General features: G+C 44.7%; 1 protein-coding gene across 3 annotated transcripts; it reads left to right on the top strand.

Annotated features, from left to right (window-relative positions):
* The first annotated feature begins 5,153 nt into the window (after positions 1-5,153).
* LOC118906813 (zinc finger protein 26) lies at positions 5,154-17,980 on the top strand. 3 transcript variants are annotated; one of them, XM_036874510.1, is made up of 4 exons: positions 5,154-5,285; positions 13,527-13,653; positions 13,923-14,018; positions 16,510-17,980. In XM_036874510.1, the coding sequence occupies exons 2-4, from the start codon at positions 13,554-13,556 to the stop codon at positions 17,859-17,861; spliced, it is 1,548 nt and encodes a 515-aa protein (XP_036730405.1). In that variant the 5' UTR covers positions 5,154-5,285; positions 13,527-13,553; the 3' UTR covers positions 17,862-17,980. The 3 variants fall into 3 exon arrangements, with proteins under 3 accessions (XP_036730405.1, XP_036730404.1, XP_036730406.1); XM_036874509.1 differs by having other exon boundaries at positions 5,275-5,618; XM_036874511.1 differs by lacking the exon at positions 13,923-14,018 and having other exon boundaries at positions 5,275-5,618.
* The last annotated feature ends 971 nt before the right edge of the window (positions 17,981-18,951 follow it).

Below are 18,951 nucleotides of genomic sequence, written 5' to 3'. Positions count from 1 at the left end.
GAGGAAATGCTTCCAGTTTTTCACCGTTGAGAATGATGTTTGCTGTGGGTTTGTCGTATATGGGCTTTATTATGTTGAGGTAGGAGGAAACACAAGCTTTAAATGACACAATAGACCAGATAGATTTAATTGATATTTATAGGACATTCCATCCAAAAACAGCAGATTACACTTTCTTCTCAAGTGTGCACGGAACATTCTCCAGGATAGATCACATCTTGGGTCACAAATCAAGCCTCAGTAAATTTAAGAAAATTGAAATCATATCAAGCATCTTTTCTGACCACAATGCTATGAGATTAGAAATCAATTACAGGGAAAAAACATAAAAAACACAAACACATGGAAGCCAAACAATACGTTACTAAATAACCAAGAGATCACTGAAGAAATCAAAGAGGAAATCAAAAAATACCTAGGGACAAATGACAATGAAAACACAACGATCTAAAACCTATGGGATACAGCAAAAGCAGTTCTAAGAGGGAAGTTTATAGCATTACAATCCTACCTCAAGAAACAACAAACATCTCAAATAAACAATCTAATCTTACACCTAAAGGAACTAGAGAAAGAAGAACAAACAAAACCCAAAGTTAGTAGAAGGAAAGAAGTCATAAAGATCAGAGCAGAAATAAATGAAATAGAAACAAAGAAAACAATAGCAAAGGTCAATAAAACCAAAAGATGGTTCTTTGAGAAGATAAACAAAATTGATAAACCATTAGCCAGACTCATCAAGAAAACGAGGGAGAGGACTCAAATCAATAAAATTAGAAATGAAAAAGGAGAAGTTACAACGGACACTGCAGAAATACAAAGCATCCTAAGAGACTACTCCAGGCAACTCTATGCCAATAAAATGGACAGCCCGGAAGAAATGGACAAATTCTTAGAAAGGTATAACCCTCCAAGACTGAACCAGGAAGAAACAGAAAATATGAACAGACCAATCACAAGTAATGAAATTGAAACTGTGATTAAAAATCTTCTAACAAACGAAAGTCCAGGACCAGATGGCTTCACAGGTGAATTCTATCAAATATTTAGAGAAGAGCCAACACCTATCCTTCTCAAACTCTTCCAAAAAATTGCAGAGGAAGGAACACTCCCAAACTCATTCTACGAGGCCACCATCACCCTGATACCAAAACCAGAAAAAGATACTACAAAAAAAGAAAATTACAGACCAATATCACTGATGAATATAGATGCAAAAATCCTCAACAAAATACTAGCAAACAGAATCCAACAACACATTAAAAGGATCATACACCATGATCAAGTGTGATTTATCCCAGGGATGCATGGATTCTTCAATATTCGCAAATCAATCAATGTGATACACCATATTAACAAAATGAAGAATAAAAACCATATGATCATCTCAGTAGATGCAGAAAAAGCTTTTGACAAAATTCAACACCAATTTATGATAAAAAGTCTCCAGAAAGTGGGCACAGAGGGAATCTACCTCAACATAATAAAGGCCATATACAACAAACCGACAACAAACATCATTCTCAATGGTGAAAAACTGAAAGCATTTCCTCTAAGATCAGGGACAAGGATGTCCACTCTCACCACTATTATTTAACATAGTTTTGGAAGTCCTAGCCATGGCAATCAGAGAAGAAAAGGAAATAAAAGGAATACAAATTGGAAAAGAAGAAGTAAAACTGTCACTGTTTGCAGATGACATGATACTATACATAGAGAATCCTAAAAATGCCACCAGAAAACTACTAGAGCTAATCAATGAATTTGGTAAAGTTGCAGGATACAAGATTAATGCACAGAAATCTTTTGCATTCCTATACACTAACAACAAATTATCAGAAAGAGAAATTAAGGAAACAATCTCATTCACCACTGCAACAAAAAGAATAAAATACCCAGGAATAAACCTACCTAAGGAGGTAAAAGACCTGTACTCAGAAAACTATACATCACTGATGAAAGAAATCAAAGATGACACAAACAGATGGAGAGATAAACCATGTTCTTGGATTGAAAGAAGCAATATTGTGAAAATTACTATACTACCTAAAGCAATCTACAGATTCAATGCAATCCCTATCAAATTACCAATGGTATTTTTTACAGAACTAGGACAAAAAATCTTAAAATTTGTATGGAGACACAAAAGACCCCGAATAGCCAAAGCAGTCGTGAGGGAAAAAAACGGAGCTGAAGGAATCAGACCCCCTGACTTCAGACTATACTACAAAGCTACAGTAATCAAGACAATATGGTACTGGCACAAAAACAGAAATATAGATCAATGGAACAGGATAGAAAGCCCAGAGATAAACCCATGCACCTATGGTCAACTAGTCTACGACAAGGAGGCAAGGATATACAATGTAGAAAAGACAGTCTCTTCAATAAGTGGTGCTGGGAAAACTGGACAGCTACACGTAAAAGAATGAAATTAGAACACTCCCTAACACCATACACAAAAATAAACTCAAAATGGATTAGAGACCTAAATGTAAGACTGGACACTATAAAACTCTTAGAGGAAAATATAGGAAAAACACTCTTTGACATAATTCACAGCAAGATCTTTTTTGACCCATCCTCTAGAGTAATGGATATAAAAACAAAAATAAACAAATGGGACCTAATGAAACTTAAAAGCTTTTGCACAGCAAAGGAAACTATAAACAAGACGAAAAGATAACCCTCAGAATGGGAGAAAATACTTGCAAACGAATCAACGGACAAAGGATTAATCTCCAAAATATATAGACAGCTCATTCAGCTCAATATTAAAGAAACAAACAACCCAATCCAAAAATGGGCAGAAGACCTAAATAGACATTTCTCCAAAGAAGACATACAGATGGCCAAGAGGCACATGAAAAGCTGCTCAACAACACTAATTATTAGAGAAATGCAAATCAAAACTACAATGAGGTATCACCTCACACCAGTTAGAATGGGCATCATCAGAAAATCTACAAACAACAAATGCTGGAGAGGGTGTGGAGAAAAGGGAACCCTCTTGCACTGTTGGTGGGAATGTAAATTGATACAGCCACTGTGGAGAACAGTATGGAGCTTCCTTAAAAAACTACAAATAGAACTACCATATGACCCAGCAATCCCACTACTGGGTATATACCCTGAGAAAACCATATTTCAAAAAGAATCATGTACCAAAATGTTCATTGCAGCTCTATTTACAATAGCCAGGACATGGAAGCAACCTAAGTGTCCATCAACGGATGAATGGATAAAGAAGATGTGGCACATATATACAATGGAATATTACTCAGCCATAAAAAGAAATGAAATGGAGGTATTTGTAATGAGGTGGATGGAGTTAGAGTCTGTCATACAGAGTGAAGTAAGTCAGAAAGAGAAAAACAAATACAGTATGCTAACACATATATATGGAATCTAAGGAAAAAAAAAAAAGGCCATGAAGAACCTAGTGGCAAGACGGGAATAAAGACACAAACCTACTAGAGAATGGACTTGAGGATATGGGGAGGGGGAGGGGTGAGATGTGACAAGGTGAGAGAGTGTCATGGACATATATACACTACCAAATGTAAAATAGATAGCTAGTGGGAAGCAGCTGCATAGCACAGGGAGATCAGCTCGGTGCTTTGTGACCACCTAGAGGGGTGGGATGGGGAGGGTGGGAGGGAGGGAGATGCAAGAGGGAAGAGATATGGGAACATATGTATATGTATAACTGACTCACTTTGTTATAAAGCAGAAACTAACACACCATTGTAAAGCAATTATACTTCAATAAAGATGTTAAAAAAAAAAGACCCAATGCAGCCAAAAATAAATAAATAAATACATTTATTATTTAAAAAAAAAAACAAAACTGAAACTCTAATTACCATATGACCCAGCAATCCCACTACGTGGCATATACCCAGACAAAACCATAATTCAAAAAGACACATGCACCCCAATGTTCATTGCAGCACTATTTACAATAGCCAGGTCATGGGAGCAACTTAAATGCCCATCGACAGACGAATGGATTAAGAAGAAGTGGTACATATATACAATGGAATATTACTCAGCCGTAAAAAGGAACGAAATTGGGTCATTTGTATAGACGTGGATGGATCTAGAGACTGTGATACAGAGTGAAGTAAGTCAGAAAGCGAAAAACAAATATCATATATTAACGCATATATGTGGAACCTAGAAAAATGGTACAGATTAACCGGTTTCAGGGCAGAAATTGAGACACAGATGTAGAGAACAAACGTATGGACACCAAGAGGGGAAAGTGGTCATGGTGGTGGTGGTGTGATGAACTGGGAGATTGGGATTGACATGTATACACTAATTTGTATAAAATGGATGACTAATAAGAACCTGCTGTATAAAAAGATAAAATTGAAAAATTCAAAAATAAAAATAAAAAATCTCTTCCTTATAGTAAAAGTTACAACAATAAATAAATAAACAAATCTCTTCCTTATGGTAAAAGTAACAACAACAACAACAACAAAAAAGCGCTGAATTCCTTAACTTGAGATGTCTGGTTTTCTTTAACCAACAGTAATATTTTGATGTTCCGACTACCTGCTCTTTGTTGCAAAAACTCCTATAATATCCTGGCTTCCCCATTTGCCTCTTTGGAGCAGCCCCTCAGAGCTAAGATGCTGTGTCTCAAGCTTAAGTCCTCAGTTTTGTTCATAAAATAAAACATAAGTCTCAACGTGTAGGTTGTGCGTTTTTTTTCAGTCGGCTATTGTTTGCTCTGTCTGGGACGGAGAGTTGACATGTTCATGTCTCCCATTAGTGATGTACTTCTATTTCTCTTTTCATCTACCGTTATGAAGTTGGTAACTATTATTTGGGGCACTGATATTCACAACTGTTGTATAACCCTGTGCACTGCAGCTTGCAGCCTCACACGGTGTTCTTCTCCACTGTGTCCTCCAGTCGAAACTCTGCCCGGTGTGGCGTCCAGACCCGAGCGCCAGCCCCTGCATGGGGACGGACTCTGCCCGCGCAGACGCCGGCCGGGGCGGACACGGTGCGCTTGCAGAGGCAGCCCGCCTGCCTTTCCCGTCAGCCTCCGCCGCTCTCCCCAGGCCCTCCGCCTCCTCCGCAGAGGGTTCTGGGAGATGTCGTTTTCTGCCGGCCGCTCCTGGTCGCGTGACGTACTTCCGCGTGCGCCGCACCCCCGCCTCAGCGGAGTACGCGCCTAGCGGGCTGCAGCCTGCTTGGCGACTGTGCGCAGAGGCGGGCCGGGGACGTTCTTTTTCCTTGGCCGCGGAGCTGGCGGAGACGCGAAGGTACCCTGGCCCGGAACGTCCTGTGCGCACCAGGCTCTTGGCCGCCTGAACCCCCACGGTCGGTCCGGGCGTGGAGGCGGCCAGCCCGTCCTCGGTCCCTGCCGCCTCACGGCTGCGGAACGGTACAAACTCATCGCCCCGCTTCCCTCCGCCCGGGCCCGGAGGCCGCGTCCCTGCGAGGGGCTCAGCCCCGACGGGCAGGTGCCTGGTGCCCGCGGACCCTCCCTCCGTGGGGCGCGAAGCCCCTGCTGGGTGGGCGGGGTGGGAGCAGCCGGGAGACCCTGCACGAAACAGCGCGGGATGGCCAGCAGGTCCCGGACAGCTTCGTGTTGGGTGAGTCGGGACTTTCTCCCTTGCGCAAGCTGACTGGGCCGTGAGCGTGGCCGTGTTCATCCCGTGACGGCCACGCCAGGGCCTGAACTCGCGTGTTCGCCGCCGTCCGCCTGGGTCTCCAGGAACGTTCCTCGTCTTCGGGCGTTTTGTGTCCGGTGCCCTGTCCTTCGGCAGGTACCCTGTTTTATTGTCTACAGCGGACCCTGAATTCTGAGGGCAGCGAGGGTTCCTCGTGAAGGAAGTGATCCTCTGTCGTTTCTGGTTTCTCACACACAAGTACGGAGTTGTCTTCGTGTCCAGCCCTTTCGGGCCCCATCAGAGAAATTAACCTCCTCTTTGTCCATTCCCTTGTTGAGATGCTCATACACCGAGTGTCTTTGTGTGCGGGGCGCTGAGACTGGCGCTGGCAGTGCGAAGGAATTACGTACGTTTCTTGCTTTCGAGGAGCTGCGGTCTCTTGCGGAGGGTGGTCGCTGGGCAGGGTGGCGGGCGGGTTCGAGGGCTCAGCCGGAAGGAGCCGCGTCGCGAGGGGAGAGGGCCAGTGGACCGGCTGGGCCGGGCGGGTGGTTGGGCGGTGAGCCAGAGCGGGCTTCCCGGCGAAGGTGAACTTCCTCGGAGCCGTTGGCGCGCTGCTCGTGTTTCCGGCCTTGAGAAAACTGTTGGAAGAGGTATCCAGGGGCCGAGCGCGCTTGTAGGTGTCCGAAGCGCAGTGCCTGTCGTCGAGCCTGTAGCTTGGGTAGGGGTTTTCAAGTAACATGTGCAGATTAAAGGCGCCTGTGTTCGGGGGAGCGCAGGGTACGACGAGTAGAGCCCCAGGAGGGACCAGTAGAGGACTCGGGGCAACCAGGACGGCGGTGCAGAAGGGCTGGGGTGCAAGGGAGGTGACAGAAAATTTGGAGAGTGGTTTCTTCCCCCTGCAAATTTGAGAAAAGAGAGCTTCTTAGAAGCCATGATACGAAATGCCTCAGAAGTGTTTCATGAGGCCGAAAGGTGCCGCCTGGACTTAAGAATGTGTGGGTCTTAAGCAGCTTTTCCAGAGCAGAGAGAATGTCGGGGGTAGTGCAGGTGGTCACTTCCTGAGAGGCGAAGGGATTGCATGCGGCTGTGGGCAGCAGGATGTAGAGAAGCGATTAGTAATAGTATAGACACTTTTTTAGGTGATCAAGTGTGACAGGAAGAGTTTGGGTGTCAGGGGAGAAGGGATTTCACCGAGGCGGCCGGAGGGGTACAGTTAACCTCAAAATCAATGAACTTTTTGCTTTTAAACAATAACTATACAGAGAGTACAACGAGAGAAAACGTATTTGCAATAGCAATTGGAAAAGATAAAATAAGTGACCATAAGGGTACAGGACCTGAATAAAGAAGACTTCACAACGGTAGAATAATATTAATAGGCACCACTCTTGGCCTAGCCACTTTGTGTCTGTGACGTCATTACACCTCACGGCCCTGTGAGGCAAGTATGTCCCCATTTTACAGCTGAGGAAACTGGGGAGCCTGCCAGGTCCCAAACTAGTAAGGGAAACAAGGACACGAGGGTGACAGAGCTGAGATTCAGACCCACGCAGAGTGTCTTCAGAGCCTGCGCTCTTATCGCCTCTTAGGACCTAAAAGACTTGAACAAATGTAGACAGTATTTCCTTGTTTTTGAGTGCACGTGTTTAGCAAGCCTTTATTGACTATTATGCCAGGTAATTTTCTAGGGCACGCAGGGGTGAACAAGACTGACAGAGCCCATGACCCCGTGGAGGGTATGGGAGATGGTAAGACATATCAGGGGAACATCATGAACAAAGTTGTGAATGCTCATGCACTGAGAGGCTGGGTGGCTACTTTAGACTGGCAACCTTGTCTTGAGGCAGCATTTAAGCAGAATCTGAATGACAGCTGGATGATCATGGGAGGATGGGGGCACAGAACAGGAAGCAGCTAAGTCAGTGGCCTTAAGGTGAGAACCAGCAGGTGCCCTGTCTAGTGGAAAGAAGGCACGTGGCAGGAATGGGGAGGGAGCATGCGAGAGCAAGGCCAGATTGTGTAGGGCCCTTTCAGTAGGCAAAGGATCATCTGGAAAGCCCTAGGAGTTTATTACATTTTATGTTTTATTTTGAAATAATTTCAAAACTGGAGAAGTTGCAAGAATAGTATAAACTAATCTCCTGTATTGTATTAAAAAAAAACACCCTTCACCCAGATTCCCCAGATTAGCTCTATCATTTTCTCTTTACTTGTGTGTGTGTGTACATGAATTGGTATAAAGGGAACAGCCACAGAGACTGAAGTTCAGTGTTACTTTCTACAAGAGCCTCTTTCCCCTCTCCTCTGTTGTGCAGATGGGGAGTGACTGATCACCTCATCTAAACAGACATTGAGCTGGTTTGGGGCTGGGGTGCTGCTTTAGTTGCACTCGGTTCACCTGTATTTTCAGCGGGGTGTGCCGATCGCAGGCTCCTCCCTCGCAGTACTTTGTGTCCTAAGTGCCTTGAGACTATGGGAGAGTCAGTCTGCCATTCCCGCCCAGTTCCTGCACTGACCGCACTCAGCAAATGCCCCAGGGGGACAGCCTGCTGTCCAGGGGGGCATCGAAGGCTCCACTGGTTTCTCTTTCTCCTGGTGTCGTCCTCTGTCTCAGCTGACCCCGTCCCGCCTGTTCTCAGGCTGGACAAATGCCCTTGGCGAAGTAAACAGCCAGCACTCTTAGCTCACCTGGGAAGAGCTCTCCCCTCTCTGAAATTTGGTTCATTCAGTCTTCCTTGCTTCTGTGGGTCTCTGATGTTCGCGAGGATTGTAATTTACCATTAATTTTCTAGTTGTAGCAGCGGTAGTCCAAACGTATGATTTTATTTATTGTGAATAAGTGTTAGAAAAGACTTACCATTAGATGAAATAAAATGTAACATCTTCTTAGCATTTTGATTGAGAATTCATTGAATTTATAAATTAATTTGTTGAAAATTAATATCTTTATACCACATTGAGTCTACATATCATAAATGTTAACTCAATTACTCAGGCCTCTGTTGTTTTTGAGTTTTTTTAATATAAAAATGTTTGAAATTTAGTTGATATACAGTATTATGGTAGCTTCAGGTGTACTACATAGTGATTTGACATTTGCATACATTATGAAATGATCACCGCCCCAAGGCTGGTAATCGTCCCAATACAAAGTTATTACAGCATTATTGACCATATTCCTTATGCTGCATCCCCGTGGCTAATTTATGTTATAACTGAAGGTTTGTACCTCTTAATCCCCTTCACCTATTTCACTCACCCTTCTATCTCTGGCAACCACCTTTTTGGTCTCTGTGCCTATGAGTCTGTTTTTGTTTTGTTTTGTTTATTTAATTTTTTAGATTCCACATATAAGTGAGGTCATATGGTATTTGTATTTCTGTCTGATTTATTTCACTTAGCATAATACCCTCTAGTTCCATCCATGTTGTCACAGATGACAAGATTTTGGTTTTTTTTTTAATGGCTGAGTAATGTTCGTGTGTGTGTGTGTATGTGTATCACATCTTCTGTATCCATTCATCTATCAGTAGACACTTACGTTCCTTCCATATCTGGGCTACTGTGTTTTCTTTGCCTCTGCATTTATGTATTTTATCACATGTGTAGTTTTCGTTAGGTTTTTCTCTATTTTTAAGCTTTATTCCTGAGTACTTTCTAGATTTGTTGTGGTTCTTATTACATTTTCAAGTTGGTTACTGTTGATGTATCAAAGAGCTATTACATGTTGATTTTTTTGTTTTAACTGCCACCCTGCTGATGTTTCTTATCGGTTCTCATGTTATGCCAGCTGTTTCTGTTAGTTTTTTTAGTCAGAAAATCAGATGTTTGTAAATAATGACAGTAGTTTCTCCTCCTTGCTTAGTGTTTATCACTGGCATTTTGCTTTGTTCCTGCTCTGCTGGGTCCTCTGGGACAGTGCTGACTAGCAGAGTTGATGTGAGCGTCCGTGTCTTGTTCCTGATTTTAGTTTCACACAAAGTATGATTTTTTTATAGGCTTAGGGAAATTACTTTTACCTGTAACAAACTAAATTGTAATTTTTAAAAGTGTTAAATTTCATCATAGTACTTTGTTTCATCTATTGAGATGATTGTCTGATCTCCATTAATGTACTAATGTTACTTACTTCTTTGATACGGTTGTGTTTTGTTTTTTTAAAGTTTGGACTGTCCTTTAAGTTTCTGGATAAACTTCATTCATAGTTTGCTATGTATGTATGCACAGGATTTGTTTTACTCTATCAGTGTCTTTATCTAGGTATTTTTAATAAATGAGATTGGACTACAGTTTGTGCTGTCCTTGCCTGCTCTGTAGGATTATATAGGTTTGTTTGATGGGTTTCCCATCATTTCCTGGCTCTACATCAGATTAGATGTGGGGGAAATTTTCTGTTCCTTGGATGCTGATAGAACTTACTTTTAAAGATAGTGTGGGACTGTTGTCTTTATGGAGAGGGTATACCTTTGATTACTGTTTCAGTTTATTTTATGACCATGGGCTAGTCAGTCTGGTCTTCCTAATTCTTTCTGGGCAAATATTGGTTACTTTTATTTTCCTAGGAAATTTTCCATTTCTTCTAAGTTTTCAAATTTATTGGAACAAATTTGTAAATACAGTCAGTTCTGCTATCATGTTTGCTTTAAGGATGTAAATTTGTTTCAACATGATTGATCTCTTAGGGAACAATGTGAGCTTTCTGACTGATTTCAGGCAAGCCTCTTTTCACCACTTGATACTAACCTACGGCCCTTCTGACGCCCAGACGTCAGGTGTTTTTCAAGGTACAGTGCCATATTTATGGTAGTATTTATGTATTTCTCAAATCAAACATGTATAAAACTGCTACTGTTTTTATTAAGGTTCCTGATTTTCTTTTTTCATGAGTGCTACAAAGGTGTCATACCCCAACCCTGTTCTTCTCATAAGCCTGAGACTTTGCATAGTGGTGTTTTTTTTGTCTTTTTTTTTGGTAACATACATATCACATTATAGCAGAATTGCTTGTGTATAGTGATCGTTTATGAATTTTAAAATCCCTTCTCTAAGAGTTATGCACCCTGTCTTGGACATTCCCTCTTTGCTTTCTTTTCTTTTTTTTAAAAAAATTTATTTATTTTCTTTATTTTTTTGGCTGCTTCGGGTCTTAGTTGCGGCATGCGGGATCTTTCATTGTGGGGTGGGCCCTTCCTTGTGGCACGTGGGCTTCTCTCTAGTTGTGGTGCGAGGGCACCAGGGCACGTGGGCTCTGTAGTTGCGGAGCTCGGGCTTAATTGCCCCACAGCATGTGGGATCTTAGTTCCCCGATCAGGGTATCGAACCCACTTCCCCTGTATTGGAAGGCGGATTCTTTACCACTGGACCACCAGGGAAGTCCCCTCATTTCTTGATTATGCTTGCCCAATTAAAATTTTTTGTAGTAGTTCCTTTGTATTTTGTTTTTATTCTTATCAAGCTTAAAAAATAGCAAAAAGCTTAAAATAAAATATACTCTCTGCTCTACTCCTTTCTCCTTCCATCCTGTCCCTTTGGTCTGCATTTGCTCTTGTGGCATCTTCCTCACGCCTTGCTTCCTGTTTCTCCTCCTCCCTGCATGAATGCCCTGGGCTTGATGTCACGGCTTCATTTTTCTTCATCACGACCTCAGACATGCCCTGTCAGCTGTCCCTCCCCGGCCCTGGCAGTGATCTTGGCAAGAGCCAAGTATTTGGATGTAAGTTAACTTTCAGGCGTTGGAAAGTCCAGGCTATACTCCAACCCCTCTTCTTCCCCGACTCAGCCTGCGGGAGATGGGAGGCTCTTCTCTTTATTCCCACTTCACTTTTTGTCCCTGTGGGAGCTCCTTGTGGGTTGGGATGGGAAGCTCCTGTCGTCTGGCGGTCAGTCCCCAGCACGACGGGGATCGCTTGGACCCTGTGACAGGGCTCTACCCTGTATTTCCACTGGCCTCTGAGGCTCCCCCAGAGTTGCACTCACTGTGTCTTCCCCGGGGTCCCCCTCTCTGCAGGCAGTGCTCTTGGGGAGGAGCCTGTTAGGGCGTCAGTCGGGGCTCCTCTAGCTGCTGCTTCTTTGTCTTCAGCCCCCATCCCTCCCTTTCTCGTCTTGCAGGCTTCCCAACCTGTAGAGGGCAGTGTCTTCTGTTTGCTCGGCCAGGATCCTTGCCTTCTCCTCGACGTCCTTCTCTCTCTCTCTGCGCTGTCGTCTCCACTGGGACGTCTCTGCCTCTGGCTTCACTGGATGCCTGGGACCCAGCCACTGCTCCTTACCCCAGTGCTGTCACTCCAGCCCCAGGACCTTCATCTTCCACTGGAACTAGGACCCCTCTCCTCTCTGTGGCAGTCAGAATGGTCTCAGATGGGGGTCAGAGCGCACCACCCTGTCCAAGGCCTTCCGGGGGCTTCTCCTCCTGTGGAATGAAATCCAAGTCCTTACCACGTCCTTCGAGCCCTGCAGGCCTGTGCCTTTGTTTTCATGCTGCGTGGAAGGCTCTTCCCGAAGAAATCTCGGAGCCCGTTCTCACACTGCTTGTGTTTCTGCCTAAATGTCGCCTCAGCAGGGGGCTCCTGACCACCCATCTGAGATAGCACCTGTGTCTTCCTCCCCGCCTCTCTCCCCTGTAGCTGCTGGAGGCCTGTCAGAGCACTGTCACCGCCTGCGTGCTAGGTGGCTGTGTGTTTACTGGCATCTCCCCTGCAGGAATGGAAACCCACTGAGGACAGGGACCGTGTCCGTGGTTGGTGCCTAATAAGTGCTTATTGAATGATCCCCTGAGGGTCTGTGGCTTGCTGCTATCTTTTGGTCCTGTGAGAGGAATTTATTGTGAGCACACTGGGTGGTTCTCAGAGGCATCAAGCACCAGGCATGCAGGCCGCATGGCTGACACTGCCACAGGGCCGCCTGGTAGGACCCGCGCACCTCGGGGAGCAGATGCCCCCGCGCTGGCTCGTGGCCTGTGGCTCCGCAACCTGGGCTTTAGGTTCACAGTCTGTGCTGGGTGTCCCCTGGTCGACTCGGTCGTGGACCCCTTATTTTCTTGGAAGAAGCCTGGGAAGTCACCTATTTGGCACGTTTTCTTTTCTTTCTTTTTTTTTTTTTAAATTTTATTTATCTTTGGCTGCGTTGGGTCTTAGTTGCGGTGCGCGGGCTTTTCATTGCGGTGGCTTCTCGTTGCGGAGTGCGGCTTCAGTAGCTGTGGCATGTGGGCTCAGTAGTTGCAGCACGTGGGCCCTAGAGTGCGCGGGCTTCAGTAGTTGTGGCATGCGGGCTCAGTAGTTGTGGCTCGTGGGCTCTAGAGCGCAGCCTCGGTAGTTGTGGCGCACGGGCTTAGCTGCTCCACGGCATGTGGAATCTTCCCGGACCAGGGCTCGAACCCGTGTCCCCTGCATTGGCAGGTGGATTCTTAACCACTGCACCACCAGGGAAGTCCCTGGCGTGTTTTCTTAATGTGCTCACTCCCACTGAGACTCAGGTGGGCTGAGCAGCTGGCCAGACGGCAGGCACTTCTGGAGGGTCAGACCTTGTGTGTCTGGTGCCCGTAGTTAGAGTCATGCTCGCCACCCCGTGCAAGGTCTCCCTGAATAGGTTCTTATCAGACTGGAAACACCTTATTTTGTCTGCATGCATAGCTCTTCATTTCCCTCTACAAGACTAAAAGCTTCTGGAGGCCAGAGTGGGCTTCACTCATCCTGAAGTCTTCAGGACCCAAAAGAGTATCTGGCACACGGAGGCTCAATTATTATTATTATTTTTTAATTCTCTCTCAAAGCAAGTGGTGGCCTGGGCACAGGGTGCAGTCTGTGGAGGGACATTCTTCTTTCCTAGGTCCTCTACCTCTTTTCCATGTCTCCCAGTGTAATTGCAGCCTGTGGAATGGTGTGTGTATTGTTACAGGGATTGTCGTCATTCAAGGATATATCTATGGAGTTCACCTGGGAAGAATGGCAGTTACTGGATTCTGCGCAGAAGCACCTGTACCGGGATGTGACTCTGGAAAACTATAGTAACCTGGTGTCTGTGGGTAAGTACAGCTTCTCTTTTCGGCTCAGGTCGTGAGTCATAAGTTGCCACCACTTTTTCTTTTGTTGTTCTATCCCGGGGCCTCTGAAGTAATTAATGATTATGGACTTGAGCTCTAGAGATCATACGTTCTTAGGCCCTATTCGGGCTTCATCCCCTCGTTGTAATCTTTCCCCAAGTGCAAACGAGCTGCTTCCTTTCCTAGCTCCTAGCTTCCTTTCCTAGTCCCCAGCAGTTTGGCCCACATCCTTTGTGATTTTCCCTTAACAGGGTATCATGGTACCAAACCTGATTTAATCTTCAAGTTAGAGCAAGGAGAAGAGCCATGGATAATAAACACGGAAGTTTCCCGTCAGAGCGGTCCAGGTGGGTTAGCAGAAACCATGGAGACGGGAGGTCGGGAGTGAACCGGGGCTGGCACTCAGGGAGTGTTGTGTGCGCGAACTGTTCTTGAAGTACTTGAACCACCGGTGAACTCGGCATGAGCCCGCGAGTCCTCAGGTAAGGACAGGGCCCTCGGTTTCCTCCCGTGGCTCCGAGAGGTTGCTTTCTGGGTTAGTTTCCTTCCTTCTGGCACCTTTTTTCTCTGCTTTCCTTTCCGTAGTCATGGGCCTCGTTTTCTCTCTTGCCTCTGCAGTTAAGTCCCTCGACTTTACCCATAGTCTTTCATTTTATTCTCTCCCCTTGACTGTCTTAGGAGATTTCATTGCTTCCTTCTCTCTTCTCACACTAGTCACTTGGAAATTACAACTGTTACTTTCTTGGGCACTTTTCTTTTCTTCTTTTTTTTTTTTGGCCATACCGTGCAGCACGTAGGATCTTAGTTCCCCGACCAGGGATGGAACCCATGCTCCCTGCAGTGTACGTGCAGATTCTTAACCACTGGACCGCCAGGGAAGTCCCTTGGGCTCTTTTATTAAAAGAATCCTGAAACCTAGCCTCGTCTCACCTGTATCTTAGGTGGTTTTTATCACCCTACTTTTATTTCCCTGACCCTGCTTACTCTTCCCTTTTGAGCTGTCCAACTTTGGGCTTCTCTTCTACATTGTAACTGTGGAAAGACTCTTCTGTCCTGAAAATCAAAGCTTTTTTCCTCCCAGCGTTGTAACAGCAGAATTGCCATCCTCCTTCTCTTTTCCTCGTGCGCTCTGGTCCCAGCTTTATACGCTTGCAGGAGAGTGCCCCAGGGCTTTCCCACTCTGCATTCTCAGTGGCAGAAATGGGAAGGCACTTCTGAAATTGCTCTTCTTCCTCCGGTTTCCCACCACTCTGGGGAGAAAAGTGTTTAGCAAGCAGTCCTGAGAAAGCAGGACAGCTACTGAGGCCCCCAGCGCAGCAGTCGTGTATGGGGGTGACTGAGGCTGTGTGTCTGACGGGTGCTGACACATAGTCAGACAGTGTGTACGGGGCCTTGCCTAATCTGGTTCCTGCCTTCACTCTGTTCACTCAGGGGGTCTCAGCTGTCCTGGCCTTTGTTCTGTTTCTTAACCATGCCATGCAGGTTCCCTCCTCAGGAGCTTTGTACTTGCTGTCCCTTCTGTTTGGAATGCTTTTGCCTGGATAGCTGCTGTCCAGACCGCACCCTGCTGCTGCTCCTTTCCTTTAACCCTTGTCTTGCTATCACTGTCATCTTCACACTGTTTGGGCCTCACAGATGGACTTTCCCATTCTCTCTGCATCTCCTCTCCAACCTTAAATGTCGTCTGCTCCAGGGCTGTTTTGGCATCCCTTTTAATTTGCACGTGTTCCCTAGAAGATGTTATCCCTCACATCATTTAATACCTTGTATGTGCTGTTGATGCCTACTTTTTACTGAGCACTGAACTGAGGTCTAACTGCCTACCTGCTTCTCCATTTGGATATTTAACTATGATCTCAAATGTAATAAGATCCAAAACAGAGTCCTTTGTTTTTCCTCCGAACATGTCTCTCTCCCAGTGTTTTCAGTCTCGAAGAGCAGCACCACCTGCTTCTCAAGTCTCAAATCTAGGAGTTACTAAGTCCTCCCCGCCTCTGGGTTCTCACATCCAGTCCATTAGTACCTTTCTTAGTTCTCTCTCCAAGTATGTACACGTTGCTCAGCTCCAGAAGGACAGCCAGCCCCACCCTGTCATCCTGGACTGCTGCAGTGGCTGTTCATTTGTCTCTGCCCTTTTCCTATTCGTTTTTACGTAACGGCCACTGATCTTTTAAAAGCAGAAGATGAATCGAGATCCCCTCTAATTAAAGTCCGTTGGGTGAAAACTCTTTCCTGGGGCCTTGCCTAATCTGGTTCCTGCCTTCACTCTATTCACTCAGGGGGTCTCAGCTGTCCTGGCCTTTGTTCTGTTCCTTAACCATGCCACGCAGGTTCCTTCCCCAGGGGCTTTGCATTTGCTCTTCCTTCTGTTTGGAATGCTTTTGCCTTACTTTCCTTATGGCTCACTCAGTCTCTCTTTTAATGTCTCATTGTACCTACCTAAATGTCATACCTAGCTCTTCTGTATCCTGTGAGTTAACTTTTTGAGTAAACTCCTGCAATAATAAAATTGGCATAAATAGATGGCATTGGCTTCTAAGTGCAGGCTAAATTTTTTAAACTTTTATTTTAAAAAAACATTTTCGATCATTGCTAATCGGCTACCCATTTCTGTAAAGGGACTTATTTTGGTTTGATTCACTTCCCCTCGCCCCCATGCTTGGTTATGTGATGTGTGTGCACTTGGCCAGTATTTCTTTTGAACCAGTGTGTCAGAGGCCTGGACCAAAAGAAAAACACTCAGTACATGGCAGTCCTAAAGCCCTTTAGTTCTGTATTAGGTTTGTGTTATGATTTTAAATATACGGTGTTTTTTTGTGTGTGTGTTTTTTTTTCTAGAAGGTTGGCAAGAATGGTACCAGAAAAATCAAGATGAACTTGAAAGTGTTGAGAGAAGCTATGCTTGTAATGCATTTGGAAAGCTTCATCTGAGCAAAAGCCACATTTCTTCAAGACAAAGTCTCCTTAAATATAATACACATGGAAAAAGCTTGACACAAAACTTAACTTCAGCCAGAAACTATCTAAGACAGAATCCTGATCAGTTTCATGGGTGTGATGAATCATATTTTCTTAAGCATCAAAGAACTCATAGTATAGAAAAAAACTGTGTATGTAATGAATGTGGGAAAGCTTTTCGTTGTAAATCACAGCTCATTGTACATCTCAGAATTCATACAGGAGAGAGACCATACGAATGCACTAAATGTGAGCGAGCCTTCAGTGCCAAGTCAAACCTCAATGCTCATCAGAGAGTCCACACAGGAGAGAAGCCCTATTCCTGTATCGAGTGTGGGAAAGTCTTCTCATTCAGGTCACAGCTCATTGTCCATCAGGAAATTCACTCAGGAGGGAAACCTTACGGTTGCAGTGAATGTGGGAAAGCCTACAGCTGGAAATCACAGCTTATTTTACACCAGAGAAGCCATACAGGAGTGAAACCCTATGAATGCAGTGAATGTGGGAAAGCCTTTAGTCTGAAGTCCCCATTCATTGTGCACCAGAGAACTCACACGGGAGTGAAACCTCATAAATGCAGTGACTGTGGGAAAGCCTTCAGGAGTAAGTCGTATCTCCTCATTCACATTAGGATGCACACGGGAGAGAAGCCCTATCAGTGCAGGGATTGCGGGAAGGCCTTCAGCATGAAGACACAACTTGTTGTGCACCAGGGAACTCACACAGGAAATAATCCTTATCAGTGCAGTGAATGTGGGAAGGCCTTCGGTAGGAAGGAACAGCTCACTGCACATCTGAGAGCTCACGCAGGAGAGAAGCCCTATGGGTGCAGTGAGTGTGGGAAAGCCTTCAGCAGCAAGTCATACCTCGTTATACACCGGAGAGCACACACAGGAGAGAGACCCTATGAGTGTAGCTTCTGTGAGAGGGCCTTTTGTGGGAAATCACAGCTAATTATACATCAGAGAACTCATTCAACAGAGAAGCCCTATGAATGCAGCGAATGTGAGAAAGCTTATCCTAGGAAGGCATCACTTCAGATACACCAGAAGACTCATTCAGGAGAAAAACCCCACAAATGCAGTGAATGTGGGAAAGCCTTCACTCAGAAGTCGTCTCTCAGTGAACATCAGAGAGTTCATACAGGAGAGAAACCGTGGAAATGTTCTGAATGTGGGAAATCCTTCTGCTGGAATTCAGGGCTTCGTATACATCGAAAAACTCACAAGTGAGAAATCAGAACGGAGTAGATGTTAGAAGCATTCTCACAGAAGCTGATCCACAGGAGACTTCAGATGATAATAGAGGCAGGAAGTCCTAAAAATACTCTCTTATCAAATTAGTCATATGAGAGAGAAGCCAATCATATTTGGAATGAATGTGCAAAAGCTTTCAGAAGTAAGTCATACAAATCTTTATACATGAGAAAATAGTTGCAGGAGTACAGAGCAGTAACTGTATCAGACGTGGTAGCCTGATTATGAAGATTTAACTTGGGGAATTCATATTGAGAAGCCTTTGTAACTTTAATAAATCAGGAAAGCACTTCCCGTGGAAGCTGTGTTACATGGGGAGTCGTGTTCCAGATGTGCTGAAGAAAGTCTTGGTAGAGAGTAAAGTTGTTTTTTACTTTAATATGTAACTAGAGTAATAGCAGGAAAAGGGCAAGGAACATACTCTGAAGGTTAAGGGGTATGGAGTGAGACTTTCCTGAGTAACACTGAATAGCGTTTTAAAAATTTTTGGTATTTTATTTTTAAATGTAACTTGTTATGTTTGATAGTTTGTGGAATAACACCCTCTAATATTTTCCATATTAAATGCTAAGGATCAGTATTGTCTCTTTATTTCTTAACAATATAACTAAAATAATGTAGTTCTTAATAAATGAAAGGATTTAGTTCTCACTCCAAATGAATTTACTTATCCAGCAAGTGGGTCTAGCAGTTGTTAAAAGGGGTGCTTCCTAAGAGCACTCACCATAATGAACATTGATTATATTTACCAGTTCAGTGTCTGTTCCCCATTGATCGGTAAGAGCGGCTTAGATCTCTCTGGAGAAATACTTTTCCTGTGTGTGTGCACCCTTGTGGTGGGTCTTTCAGGGTGTCCTTTCCACCAGTCACAGGTGAGCACTCTGCCATTGTTGGGAAATGGGAGCCTCTTTTCCCAGAGTTTGCGTCTCGATTTCAGTCTCCCATGAACCAGCAGGGAAATATTGGAACTCATTCTTCTCCCAGAATTCTACTGAGACCATCAGTTAGTTCTTGCTGTTTTGATTTCTCAGAATAACTTTGGATACTGCCCCTTTTGAACCTGGTT

This window comes from Balaenoptera musculus, chromosome 14 (genome assembly GCF_009873245.2).
Source record: "Balaenoptera musculus isolate JJ_BM4_2016_0621 chromosome 14, mBalMus1.pri.v3, whole genome shotgun sequence".
Lineage (NCBI taxonomy): Eukaryota > Metazoa > Chordata > Mammalia > Artiodactyla > Balaenopteridae > Balaenoptera > Balaenoptera musculus.
Note: the sequence above shows the minus strand (reverse complement) of the source record. Positions and strands in the feature narration are given on the sequence as shown.